Below are 12458 nucleotides of genomic sequence, written 5' to 3' on the forward strand. Positions count from 1 at the left end.
TGTGTGTTATTAGTTTAGGCAGATTGTCTTTGCCTATTATTGTGATAGATGAAGGTCAGACCACATTTTAAAAGTTATTAATGCAGAAAACCAAGTAATTGCAAAGGGTTCACAAACTTTTTCTTGTAACGGTATATAACTAGAGTGCCTAAGGAGTTTGCTCAGTACTGTATTTGTCGACATGCAGCGGAAGGCGAGTTTGTAAGTGTGGTGGGAGCAAAGAATGTTGGGAATGGTGGGAGTGGACTGCCAAGGGAGGGTTATGGGACACGTTGCAGAGAGCAGTTGCCTTCCTTCCTTGCCCAGCATCAAGGGCACCTGCACATGGCCCTTTCTCTCCCAGGAGGTTTGAAGTATCTGGATCATGTCACATTCATGAAGATTGCCTTTTAATACAGGTCTCCAATAACTTCTGATGCCCTGAAAAAGAAACATGATAGATACAAGGGGCATACTGTACCCAGACAAAGTTGAAAACCGCATTTTAAAATAAGTAGTTTCACCATAAGCAGAAGATCTAAATGGGCAGAAAATCTTTAGGAGAATACAAAGAGCGATGAAAAACTGGTAACAGATGTTCATCTTTCTTCACCACCCTCTACTCCTCTGTAAGGTAACGCAGACTAACCATGGAAGAACTTGGTCATTTTCTGATCATCTGAGGGTATTTGGAACCTACACCTTTCTGTTCAATAGCTCACTAAATTAGGATCACATAGTCCATAAGACATGGAGCAGAATTAGGCTATTTGCCCCATCGAGTCTGCTCGCAGTCTAGAACCGGCATATTTAACAGTTTCCTTCAGAGCTGCTCGCACGAGTCACCGTCGTGATGGTGTCCCGGAAGAGTCTACTCTGCCATTCCATGATGGCTGATTTTATTATCCCTCTCAACCCCATTTTCCTGCCTTCTCCCCATAACCTTTCTGCTCTGACTAATCAAGAACCTACCAGCCTCTGCTTTAAATATACCCAATGACTTGGGCTCCACAGACATCTGTGGCAATGACTTCCACAGATACACCACCCTCTGGCTGAAGTCACTTGAGTAGGAACTGAGATGCTGCTGTGTTATTGGAGTGGTACATCCATTTGGCCCATCACACCTGTGGCAGGCCTTTGAGAGAAAGCCAGGTATCCCTTCCTTCAGGGTCCTGCAGTTTTCCGATTACTGTTTGAAAATTACTACTGTAGTTGTTGCCACCCGTTTATACAGTGCAATCTGGACTTTTGCAATTTAATATGTTTTTAAAATAATCTTCACTTCTCCACCCAGGTAATTTGCTAGTTATTTAAATTCTGAATCAGCTAAGGTAATGTTGGTTGTTGTTGACTCTACTTCTATCTCTGCAGGTAAAGAGAGGGGCGCTTTCCTTCAAGCGCTGGCTACGGGGCCGCAGTATGTACTGCTCAAAGCTAATGAGTGCACGGACCAGATCCCGCTACTTGGTCTTGGCATACTTTGTGACACTACATGTTGTCGTTTTCATGTGCCTGGCGGGACGTTTGTAGATGCACCATCATGACTAGGAGAAGGAGGACCGTACGGGGTTGACGGTTTTTGGGGGAGGAGGTGAATTCCATCCTGATGTGCCATGTTGCGAGACCTCTGTGAAACAATACAACACCGGGTCTCTACTCAGCTTGATTCTATTTTCCATTGGTCAGTGAACCAGTGTTCCACCAAAGGCAGGGTGCATTTGGGAGTCATATTTGTATCTTTGTCAAAGCTGCTAATGATTCCAGCACTGATCACAGTTGTATAAAATTCATCTTGTATTAATGTGTCGAGTGTTTTGTCCAGGTTGTTTATGACTGTTCAGTAAGTTTGTAAACTGGTTTCACAATTGTTTTTTTTTGTCTGCTATTAAATTCCAAAGATACACTGCTTTAAATGGTTATATAAAATCTCTATGTAAAATTATGTATATTTTCTGATGTGTAAAGCAATATTATTTAAATTTATGTCTTATGACGTGGAAAGTTAGGCAAGGGTTGAAAGTTTATTCTGCTTGGAATGCATTTGTAAATTTGAGGTGGTGCTAGAGATAGCAATAAAGCACTGAGAGCATTAGAATATATTTATGCATTACTTTCATCTTGGTTATGACAAAGTATTGTAACCTGGAGGGGTAATTAAGAAATGCACTTTTTGAAAATGATTTCATGTTGGGAAAATAAGTTTTTATTAAAAGTTAAAATGGATCACATGCTTTTTGGCTCTTCCATCACCTGTCATTATGTTGAGGAACAAAAGATGGCTTGAATCTCTGTTCCTTGTTCATAGCCAGAATGTCTCTACCATAATTGCTACCTGAGGGTATTTAACCATAGTTGGCTGCTGTTCTGACCTGTTACCATCAATTCTGCTTCTATTTTACACTTTTTCCTCCTCCTTTCTTTTGCCCTTCATAGAAAATCATAGAAACATTACAGCACAGAAACAGGCCTTTTGGCCCTTCTTGGCTGTGCCGAACCATTTTTCTGCCTAGTCCCACTGACCTGCACCTGGACCATATCCCTCCATACACCTCTCATCCATGTACCTGTCCAAGTTTCTCTTAACTGTTAAAAGTGAGCCCGCATTTACCACTTTATCTGGCAGCTCATTCCACACTCCCACCACTCTCTCTGTGAAGAAGCCCCCCTCCCAATGTTCCCTTTAAACTTTTCCCCCTTCACCCTTAACCCATGTCCTCTTTTTTTCTCCCCTAGCCTCAGTGGAAAAAGCCCGCTTGCATTCACTCTATCTATACCCATCATAATTTTATATACCTCTATCAAATCTCCCCTCATACTTCTACGCTCCAGGGAATAAAGTCCTAACCTATTCAACCTTTCTCTGTAACTCAGTTTCTCAAGTCCCGGCAACATGCTTATAAACCTTCTCTGCACTCTCAACCTAATTAATATCCTTCCTGTAATTAGGTGACCAAAACTGAACACAATACTCCAAGTTTGGCTTCACCAATGTCTTATAAAACCTCACCATAACATTCCAACTCCTATACTCAATACTTTGATTTATAAAGGCCAATATACCAAAAGCTCTCTCTACGACCCTATCTACCTGCGACGCCACTTTTAGGGAATTTTGTATCTGTATTCCCAGATCCCTCTGTTCTACTGCACTCCTCAGTGCCCTAACATTTACCTTGTATGTTCTACCTTGGTTTGTCCTTCCAAAGTGCAATACCTCACACTTGTCTGTATTAAACTCCATCTGCCATTTTTCAGCCCATTTTTCCAGCTGGTCCAAATCCCTCTGCAAGCTTTGAAAACTGTCCTCACTGTCCATACTCCTCAAATCTTTGTATCATCAGCAAATTTGCTGATCCAATTTACCACATTATCATCCAGATCATTGATATAGATGACAAATAACAATAGACCCAGCACTGATCCCTGTGGCACATGCTCTCTCATAGAACCCTCTCTCCAGTTGTCATACCTCCTTCCTCAGTTCCTTTGCCCAACCATATCTGTCCCCTAACTTAATCAGCATTCCACAGTCCTACTGTCCACAATCTCTCTCCCTGGTTCTGCACTAAGTGATTGCTCAGCCTCCTTAAATTCAGCCTTCATCTCAAGCCAGCATTCTCTGCCCTAAAGTGCAGGCTGTCCACTCACAACTTTCACAGCCACTGCCATGCTAACCCATATCCTCAGTTCCCCATACGTCCTTCGTCTCTGTTCCCTGAAGTTCATTAAGAGTAAGCACATATTTCAATGGATATGCTGTACACTCAGTAGCCACTTCACAAAAAATCATTGGCGTGGTCAGAAAGCCCACATCCTATGAACATATAAATAAGGAAATGCAAGAGGAGGTTTGTAACTTTGAAAGTATACACAAAACTCATTTGAGCTTTCAGTCATTGGGAGGAACAGTTCTGTTCCAAAATCAGTCAGTTTTTCCTACACCAAATTGTTATAATGCCTTTGTTTAGTTTACAGAAAAAAATCCAGTGAGTGGCAGTCTGTGGGTGTAAATGCCTTGTTAATGAGTGTGGTCAGAGGAAATGGCCAGACTGGCTTTAGGTGACAGTAACTCAAATAATCACACATTACAATAGTGGGCAGAAGAGCACCTCTGAACACACATTGAACCTTGAAGTGGATGGGCCAAAGCAGCAGAAGACCATGAACATGCACACAGTGGCCACAGGAGGTACCTTTATAAAGTGGCCAGTGAGTGTAGTTGACAACTGTTTGAGTCATTTATTTTTAATTCCTACTTTCAATTGTCAAAATAGCAGACTATTCCAGAGTCCCTGAAGAAAGCTGATCACTCATTTCTTCACTGCAAGCCATCATTCCTCATCTCAATCCTCTGATAAAAAGAGATCAAGGAGATGTGTTGCAAACACTCTGCAGGTTACTAACTAGATTACTAATTTTATTTATTAATTTGGCACAACATCATGGACCTGTTCCTGTGCTGTACTCTTCTGTGCTTCTGAGGATTGTCACCTTGTCATGGTGGAGAGGACTGTGAGTTCCAGACGAAGAGCAATCCAATGAAGACCTCAACAATGGAGCTGGTGGAAGATGAGGACACATCACAACACCAGTGAAGGGCTTCCAGTCATTTTGTATTCCATGCCACCGAACTTGAACCCCAGTCTGGCAAGGACCTTGTGGTGGCTGCCCATGCTTTTTCTCTGGAACTTTCCCCCTTGACCCTACTGGCATGGGTGACCTATCAGGAGCTAAGCACCGGATGGTGAAACTCCAGACGACATTGCTCTTGGAATCTCAGGAACCCACAAGCTTCTCCTCCATGATACTCTCAAAACGCACTGCTCCTGTTAGTTCCGCACTACAAAACTGAGGCCTGTAATTCAAAGGCAAGAAAGCTACAGCTGAGCTGGGTGGATGTTTAATAAAGGTCACTTGTCTAGTAACTGTAGTGAAAGCATGAAGGTCACCTTGGACATGTGAAAGAATAAGGTAACAAATGGCAAGAACTTTGTGATTACAAATTTAAAAAAATAAACTTCACTGTTAAAAGGTTACATTGCATCATTAGGAGATGTGTAGCCATTTTAACTTTTATAGGAAATATCTGATTAATTGTTTAATTGGGACCATGTTTCCGGGGGGGGGGGGTTTAGAATGTATGTCTAGTGCACATTCTGGAGCAGAGGGTGGCGGTAATGCACCATTAAGCTGGATGCCAACCGCTGTAAAACAAGATACAGACAGACAGACAGATGTTTCCAGGGGCTTAATTAAAGGTTAATTGGTTTGATTTGCAGCTGCCAATGGGTACACAGTGAGTTGTAAACTCCTATTATACTCTGTGAAAAGTTTGGCTTTCAGTAGTGTGAAATCTGTGCCTTTCATGATTTTTAAGGTTTCTGCTTTAAGATGAGTGGGATCAGGGACATTCTCCCTGATATCCTGCTGAATACTAGAAGAGATCATCTGGTCTTCCTCCTGCCATTTAAAACCACAAGACATAGGACCAGAATTAGGCCATTTGGCCCTTTGAGTCTGCTCTGGCATTTCATTATGGATGATCCATTTCCCTTCTCTTGCCTTCTCCCCTTAACCCTTCATGCCCTGACTAATCAAGAACCTATTAACCCCTCCCTTAAATATACCCAATGACTTGGCCTCCACAGCACCCTGCGGCAACAAATTCCGCAGATTCAGCACTTCTGGCTCAAGAAATTCCTCCTCATCTCAGTTCTCGATGGACATCCCTCTGTTCTGAGACTGTCCATAGGTGTTTCTGGTTGTGAATGTGGTAATATTTCAAATGGACTTCAGTAGTTGTAAACTAATTCTGTGAAAAGGAAGGTGCATTATCAATGCAAATCTTATTTTAGAAACTCAGACACTTAAGACAATCACTATAGAGATTGTGGAGGCATTAGTAATAATCTTTCAAGGCATGGTTTTGGAGGAATGGAAAATTGCAAATGTCACTCCACTCTTCAAGAAGGGAGAGAGGCAGAAGAAAGGAAATTATAGGCCAGTTAGTCTGACCTCAGTGGTTGAGAAGATGTTGGAGTCAATTGTTAAGGATGTGGTTTTGGGGTACTTGGAGGCACCTGATAAAATAGGCTGTAGTCAAGGGAAAATTTTGCCTGACAAGTCTGTTGGAATTCTTTGAGGAAATAACAAGCAGGATAGACAAACAATCAGTGGATGTTGTGTACTTTGATTTTCAGAAGGCCTTTGACAAGGTGCACATGGGACTGGTTAAAAAGATAAGAGCCCATGGTATTACAGGAAAGATACTAGCATGGATAGAGCATTGGCTGACTGGCAAGAGGCAAAGTTGGAATAAAAAGGTCCTTTTCTGGTTGGCTGTTAGTGACTAGTGGTGTGTCACAGGGGTCAGCGTTGGGGCTGCTTCTCTTCATGCTATCTGTGAGTGACTTGGATAGCAGAATTGATGGCTTTGTGGCCAGGTTTGTGACTGATACAAAGATAGGTGGAGGGGCAGGGAGTGCTGAGGAAGCAGGGTGACTGCAGAAAGACTTAGACAGATCGGGAGAATGGGCAATGAAGTGGCAGGTGGAATATAGTACAGAGAAGTATTCGTTTATGCACTTGGTAGAAGGAATAAAGACATACCTTATTTTCTGAACGGGAGAAAATTCAAAACTCAGAGATGCAAAGGGACTTAGGAGTTCTCACAATACACATAAAAATTGCTGGTGAACGCAGCAGGCCAGACAGCATCTATAGGAAGAGGTACAGTGAACATTTCGGGCCGAGAGCCTTTGTCAGGACTGAAACGTCGACTGTACTTCTTCCTATAGATGCTGCCTGGCCTGCTGCGTTCACCAGCAACTTTTATGTGTGTTGCTTGAAATTCCAGCATCTGCAGATTTCCTCGTGTTTGCATTAGGAGTTCTTGTGCTGGATTTGCTAAAGGTTATTTTGCAGGTTGAGTCAGAGGTAAGGAAAGCAAATGCAATATTAGCATTCACTTTGAGAGGACTAGAATATAAAAGACAATATATAAAGGCTGTGTAAGTTCAAGTTTAATTGTCATTCAACCATACATGAATACTCATGAATACAGCCAAATGAAACAGCATTACTCCAGGGGTCAAGGTGCAAAACACAGCACCAACAGTCATACACAGCACAAGACACATATAGCACATATAACATAGCAAGAGCATATAAGATAGTGGTAAAATACAGTCACACAAAACATGTAGTCTAAGTGCCTGAGTCAATGCATGTTGCATCAGTCAGCAGTCAAACATAATGCAGCTTGTCTTCCGCTGAACGAACGCTGGGGACAGCACTGACTTCGGTACGGATGCCACACCACTCTGGTGGAGCACCTGACTCTGATGCAGCCCACTGGGCAGCTGCAAACAGGTAGCACTGCGGCTTGAGGCCCAGTCTTCACTACGACAGAGGGATTGATCAGACCGCACTTGGAGAATTGTGAGCAGTTCTGGGCCCCTTAGCTAAGAAAAGGGACCAGAGGAGGTTTTATGAAAATGATCCTGAGAATGAAAGAGTCGATATATGAGGAGAATTTGAAGGCTCTGGGCCTGTACTTGCTGGAGTTCAGAAATATGAGGGGGGATCTCATTGAAACCTATTGAACATTGAAAAGTCTGGACAGAGTGGATGTAAGGAGGATGTTTCCTATCATGGGTGAGTCTCAGGCCAGAGGGCATAGCCTCAGACTAGAGGGACATCTATTTAGAACAGAGATGAGGAAGAATTTCTTTAGCTTGAAGGTAGTGAATCTGTTGAATTAATTGCCACAGGTGGCTGTGGAGGCCTAGTTATTGAGTATATTTAAAGCGAAGGTAGACAGGTTCTTGTTTAATTAGGGCCTCAAAGGTTATGGGAAGAAGGCAGGAAGATAGGGTTGAGAGGGATATAACTCATCCATGACGGAGTGGCAGAGCTAACTCAATGGGCTGAGTGGCCTATGTCTTGTGGTCTTCTAAGTTAAAACCACTTGCAGCACAGTGACAGTGGTCATGCTCCAGTGATCTGGTTTCAATCCAGGCATCTGGTGCTGTCTGTGTAGAGTTTGCATGTTCTACTTGTAACTGTGTGGGTTTCCATAAGACATAGGGGCAGTATTCGGCCATTCGGCTCATTGAGTCTACCCCTCTGGGTGCAAACACCCCTGGGTGCTTTGGTTTCCTCCCACATCAAAAAGACCTGTGGGCTGCTCAATGAATGGGAGGGTCTGGAAGAGTTGGTGGGGCTAAAACAAGTAAAAATTGTGTGAACAGGGGTTTATGTGCTTCATTGGTCTATTTCTTTGTTTTATCTCTCTGTGATTCTCTGTCTAGTTTCTACTGGGAACAGCTTGCAGAGAAATGGTTGCTTTATAGGGTGGTACTGTATGCTCTCCAAACCTCATCTTTCAACTGAATCTTAAACATATAGTGACATTTTTAACTTATTAGTTAACAGGAAATGTGAACATGTTCATAGGCAATTCAACTTCAAAAATAAACAAACTTAAATATTTAATTAAGTAGAGACTCCGGTAGTGATGATCGAACCTCTGGTGAAACAGAATTGTACCAATGAAAGTATTTTTGAAAATGAACTAGGTAATTTTTATTTGCTGTTTTGCATTGCTCTAATAATTTATGAAAACATTAATAGCTCCCAAATTTTATCTGCAATCAGTTACATTTGAAAAGTTTAATTAAGGCAGGATCTACATACGTCCTTGTTCACAGATGCAGCATGAGAAGGAGGGTTTTAGTTTACTTAAGAGAGAGACGTTAGTGGTTTTGACCTAGGTAAGGAATTATCTTGATTTGGAAAAACAGACAAGACATTTTTGCAGAGGTCACGATTACAGCTTGTTGAACATTGTTGATAGATTAAGTGAACGGGTGAAACTCCGGATGTGTGGTGAAAGGTATAAACAGATCCTGAGATCCTTTCAACCTCTTCTATACAAATATTGGGAATTGTGGAAACAAAAACAGGAATGTCTTTGATTCAAGATTCAAGATTGTCTAATATCATTTCTTCACCACAAGTGTTAAAGGAGAACAAAATAATTGTTACTCTGGATCCGATGCAGCACGAAAAAACACACAGTAAGATAAAGAACACATTATAATAAAAAAAACAATAAATATAAATACTTACAATAGTTTATATACATTATATGTGTACATAATGTGACACTAGTTGCAGGGCTGTCTGATGACAGGTGACTGATAGGAAATTTATTTTTACTTTGCTTTATTGTCGCCAAACAATTGATACTAGAGTGTACAATCATCACAGCGATATTTGATTCTGCGCTTCGCACTCCCTGGAGTACAAATCGATAGTAAGTATTAAAATTTTAAATTATAAATCATAAATAGAAAATAGAAAAGGGAAAGTAAGGTAGTGCAAAAAAAAAACTGAGAGGCAGGTCCGGATATTTGGAGGGTATGGCCCAGATCCGGGTCAGGATCTGTTCAGCAGTCTTATCACAGTTGGAAAGAAGCTGTTACAAATCTGGCCGTACGAGTCTTCAAACTCCTGAAACTTCTCCCAGAGGGAAGAGGGAGGAAAAGTGTGTTGGCTGGGTGAGTCGTGTCCTTGATTATCCTGGCAGCACTGCTCCGACAGCGTGCGGTGTAAAGTGAGTCCAAGGACGGAAGGTTGGTTTGTGTGATGTGCTGGGCTGTGTTCACGATCTTCTTCCAGTCTTGGACAGGACAACTTCCATACCAGGTTGTGATGCACCCTAGACGAATGCTTTCTACGGTGCATCTATAAAAATTAGTGAGGGTTTTAGGGGACGGCCAAATTTCTTTAGCTTTTCTATTTATATATTGAGATCAAGCATGGAATAAACCCTTCTTGCCCTTTGAACAATCCCCTGATTTAATCTGAGCCTATCACGGGACAATTTATAATGACCAATTAACTAACCAGTTGTTATGTCTTGGACTGTGGGAGGAAACCGGAGCACCTGGAGGAAACCCACACAGCCACGGAAAAAACGTACAAACTCCTTACAGTCAGCAGTGGGACTGATGAATTTGTGGTGGTTGGAGAGTGTGTGTGTGGTGGGGTGGGTGGTTGGTTGATGGATGAAGGCATTCATCAGCCTTACTGCTTGGGGAACGTAACTGTTTTGAGTCTGGTGGTCCTGGCATGGGTGTTACATAGCCTCCTCTCTGAGCAGGGTGGGTGGGATCTTTTATGATATTGCTGTCCGTTTTCGGGCACCTTTCTGTATATACAGTTGTCACATACCCCGTGACGGGTTAAAGAGCCAGCGGAAATGAAAAACACCTTGGAGACTGGTATTGCTACTAACTAATACTATTTATTAGTAACTACGCAATACAGTAATATAAATTCAGATATATCAAACAAGTTAGCAAAGATTATACGTATATAAGTGTGGAAATATAGAAACCAAGCTTCTTCAAGCCGAGGGGTAAATGGATACAGTCTTACGGTGATGAGTAAAGTTCAGTTCAGCTCCTGGCATTCAGTTGAGTAGTGATGGAGAGAGAGAGATTTGTAATCCAGGGTAAATGTTGAAAAGGCAATTACATCGATATTCCACAGATTCCATGACAGCAATACAAAATAACAATATCAGGTTTTAGAAACATAGAAACATAGAAACATAGAAAATAGGTGCAGGAATAGGCCATTCGGCCCTTCGAGCCTGCCCGCCATTTATTATGATCATGGCTGATCATCCAACTCAGAACCCCGCCCCAGCCTTCCCTCCATACCCCCTGACCCCCGTAGCCACAAGGGCCATATCTAACTCCCTCTTAAATATAGCCAATGAACTGGCCTCAACAGTTTCCTGTGGCAGAGAATTCCACAGATTCACCACTCTCTGTGTGAAGAAGTTTTTCCTAATCTAGGTCCTAAAAGGCTTTCCCTCTATCCTCAAACTGTGACCCCTCGTTCTGGACTTCCCCAACATCGGGAACAATCTTCCTGCATCTAGCCTGTCCAATCCCTTTAGGATCTTATACGTTTCAATCAGATCCCCCCTCAATCTTGTAAATTCCAACGAGTACAAGCCCAGTTCATCCAGTCTTTCTTCATATGAAAGTCCTGCCATCCCAGGAATCAATCTGGTGAACCTTCTTTGTACTCCCTCTATGGCAAAGATGTCTTTCCTCAGATTAGGGGACCAAAACTGCACACAATACTCCAGGTGTGGTCTCACCAAGGCCTTGTACAACTGCAGTAGAACCTCCCTGCTCCTGTACTCGAATCCTCTTGCTATAAATGCCAGCATACCATTCACCTTTTTCACCGCCTGCTGTACCTGCATGCCCACTTTCAATGACTGGTGTATAATGACACCCAGGTCTTGTTGCACCTCCCCTTTTCCTAATCGGCCACCATTCAGATAATAATCTGTTTTCCTATTTTTGCCACCAAAGTGGATAACTTCACATTTATCCACATTAAATTGCATCTGCCATGAATTTGCCCACTCACCCAACCTATCCAAGTCACTCTGCATCCTCTTAGCATCCTCCTCACTGCTAACACTGCCACCCAGCTTCGTGTCATCTGCAAACTTGGAGATGCTGCATTTAATTCCCTCATCCAAGTCATTAATATATATTGTAAACAACTGGGGTCCCAGCACTGAGCCTTGCGGTACCCCACTAGTCACTGCCTGCCATTCTGAAAAGGTCCCGTTTATTCCCACTCTTTGCTTCCTGTCTGCTAACCAATTCTCCACCCACACCAATACCTTACCCCAATACCGTGTGCTTTAAGTTTGCACACTAATCTCCTGTGTGGGACCTTGTCAAAAGCCTTTTGAAAATCCAAATATACCACATCCACTGGTTCTCCCCTATCCACTCTACTAGTTACATCCTCAAAAAATTCTATGAGATTCGTCAGACATGATTTTCCTTTCACAAATCCATGCTGACTTTGTCCGATCATTTCACCGCTTTCCAAATGTGCTGTTATCACATCCTTGATAACTGACTCCAGCAGTTTCCCCACCACCGACGTTAGGCTAACCGGTCTATAATTCCCCGGTTTCTCTCTCCCTCCTTTTTTAAAAAGTGGAGTTACATTAGCCACCCTCCAATCCTCAGGAACTAGTCCAGAATCTAACGAGTTTTGAAAAATTATCACTAATGCATCCACTATTTCTTGGGCTACTTCCTTAAGCACTCTTTTATTTCTGAAGTTGTTCCACTCTACACACAAAGTATCACCGACAGTGATCTTCAACGAATATCCTTTCAACACAAGTGGTACCACACCCGAATTCAGCTACGGGTCATTCCAAAGTGGTGGCCACAGGATACTCAAACAGAATCCACATATGGATTATCACCAACAGTAGCTTATCACTAAGGGGACCATCTTCAAGGGAACCAACCCCAAACACACAACGTGATAGCCACTTAAACTGCTGCGTTCACCAGCAACTTTGATGTGTGGTGATAGCCACTTATCCAGTTCCACGACAAACGAAATAACTCCAA

At 42.4% G+C, this 12458-nt stretch overlaps 1 protein-coding gene across 3 annotated transcripts in view; it reads left to right on the forward strand.

Moving 5' to 3' along the window:
• Window positions 1–2225, forward strand: part of LOC134353590 (golgin subfamily B member 1-like) — a 99374-nt gene extending 97149 nt beyond the window's left edge. For all 3 annotated transcript variants that reach the window (XM_063061681.1, XM_063061682.1, XM_063061683.1), the window contains exon 29: window positions 1354–2225. In XM_063061681.1, coding sequence (XP_062917751.1) covers window positions 1354–1512 — 159 coding nt within the window. In that variant the 3' untranslated portion in view covers window positions 1513–2225. The remainder of the gene's footprint in view (window positions 1–1353) is intronic.
• The last annotated feature ends 10233 nt before the right edge of the window (window positions 2226–12458 follow it).

The sequence above is a fragment of the Mobula hypostoma genome, chromosome 11 (genome assembly GCF_963921235.1).
Source record: "Mobula hypostoma chromosome 11, sMobHyp1.1, whole genome shotgun sequence".
Classification (NCBI taxonomy): domain Eukaryota; kingdom Metazoa; phylum Chordata; class Chondrichthyes; order Myliobatiformes; family Myliobatidae; genus Mobula; species Mobula hypostoma.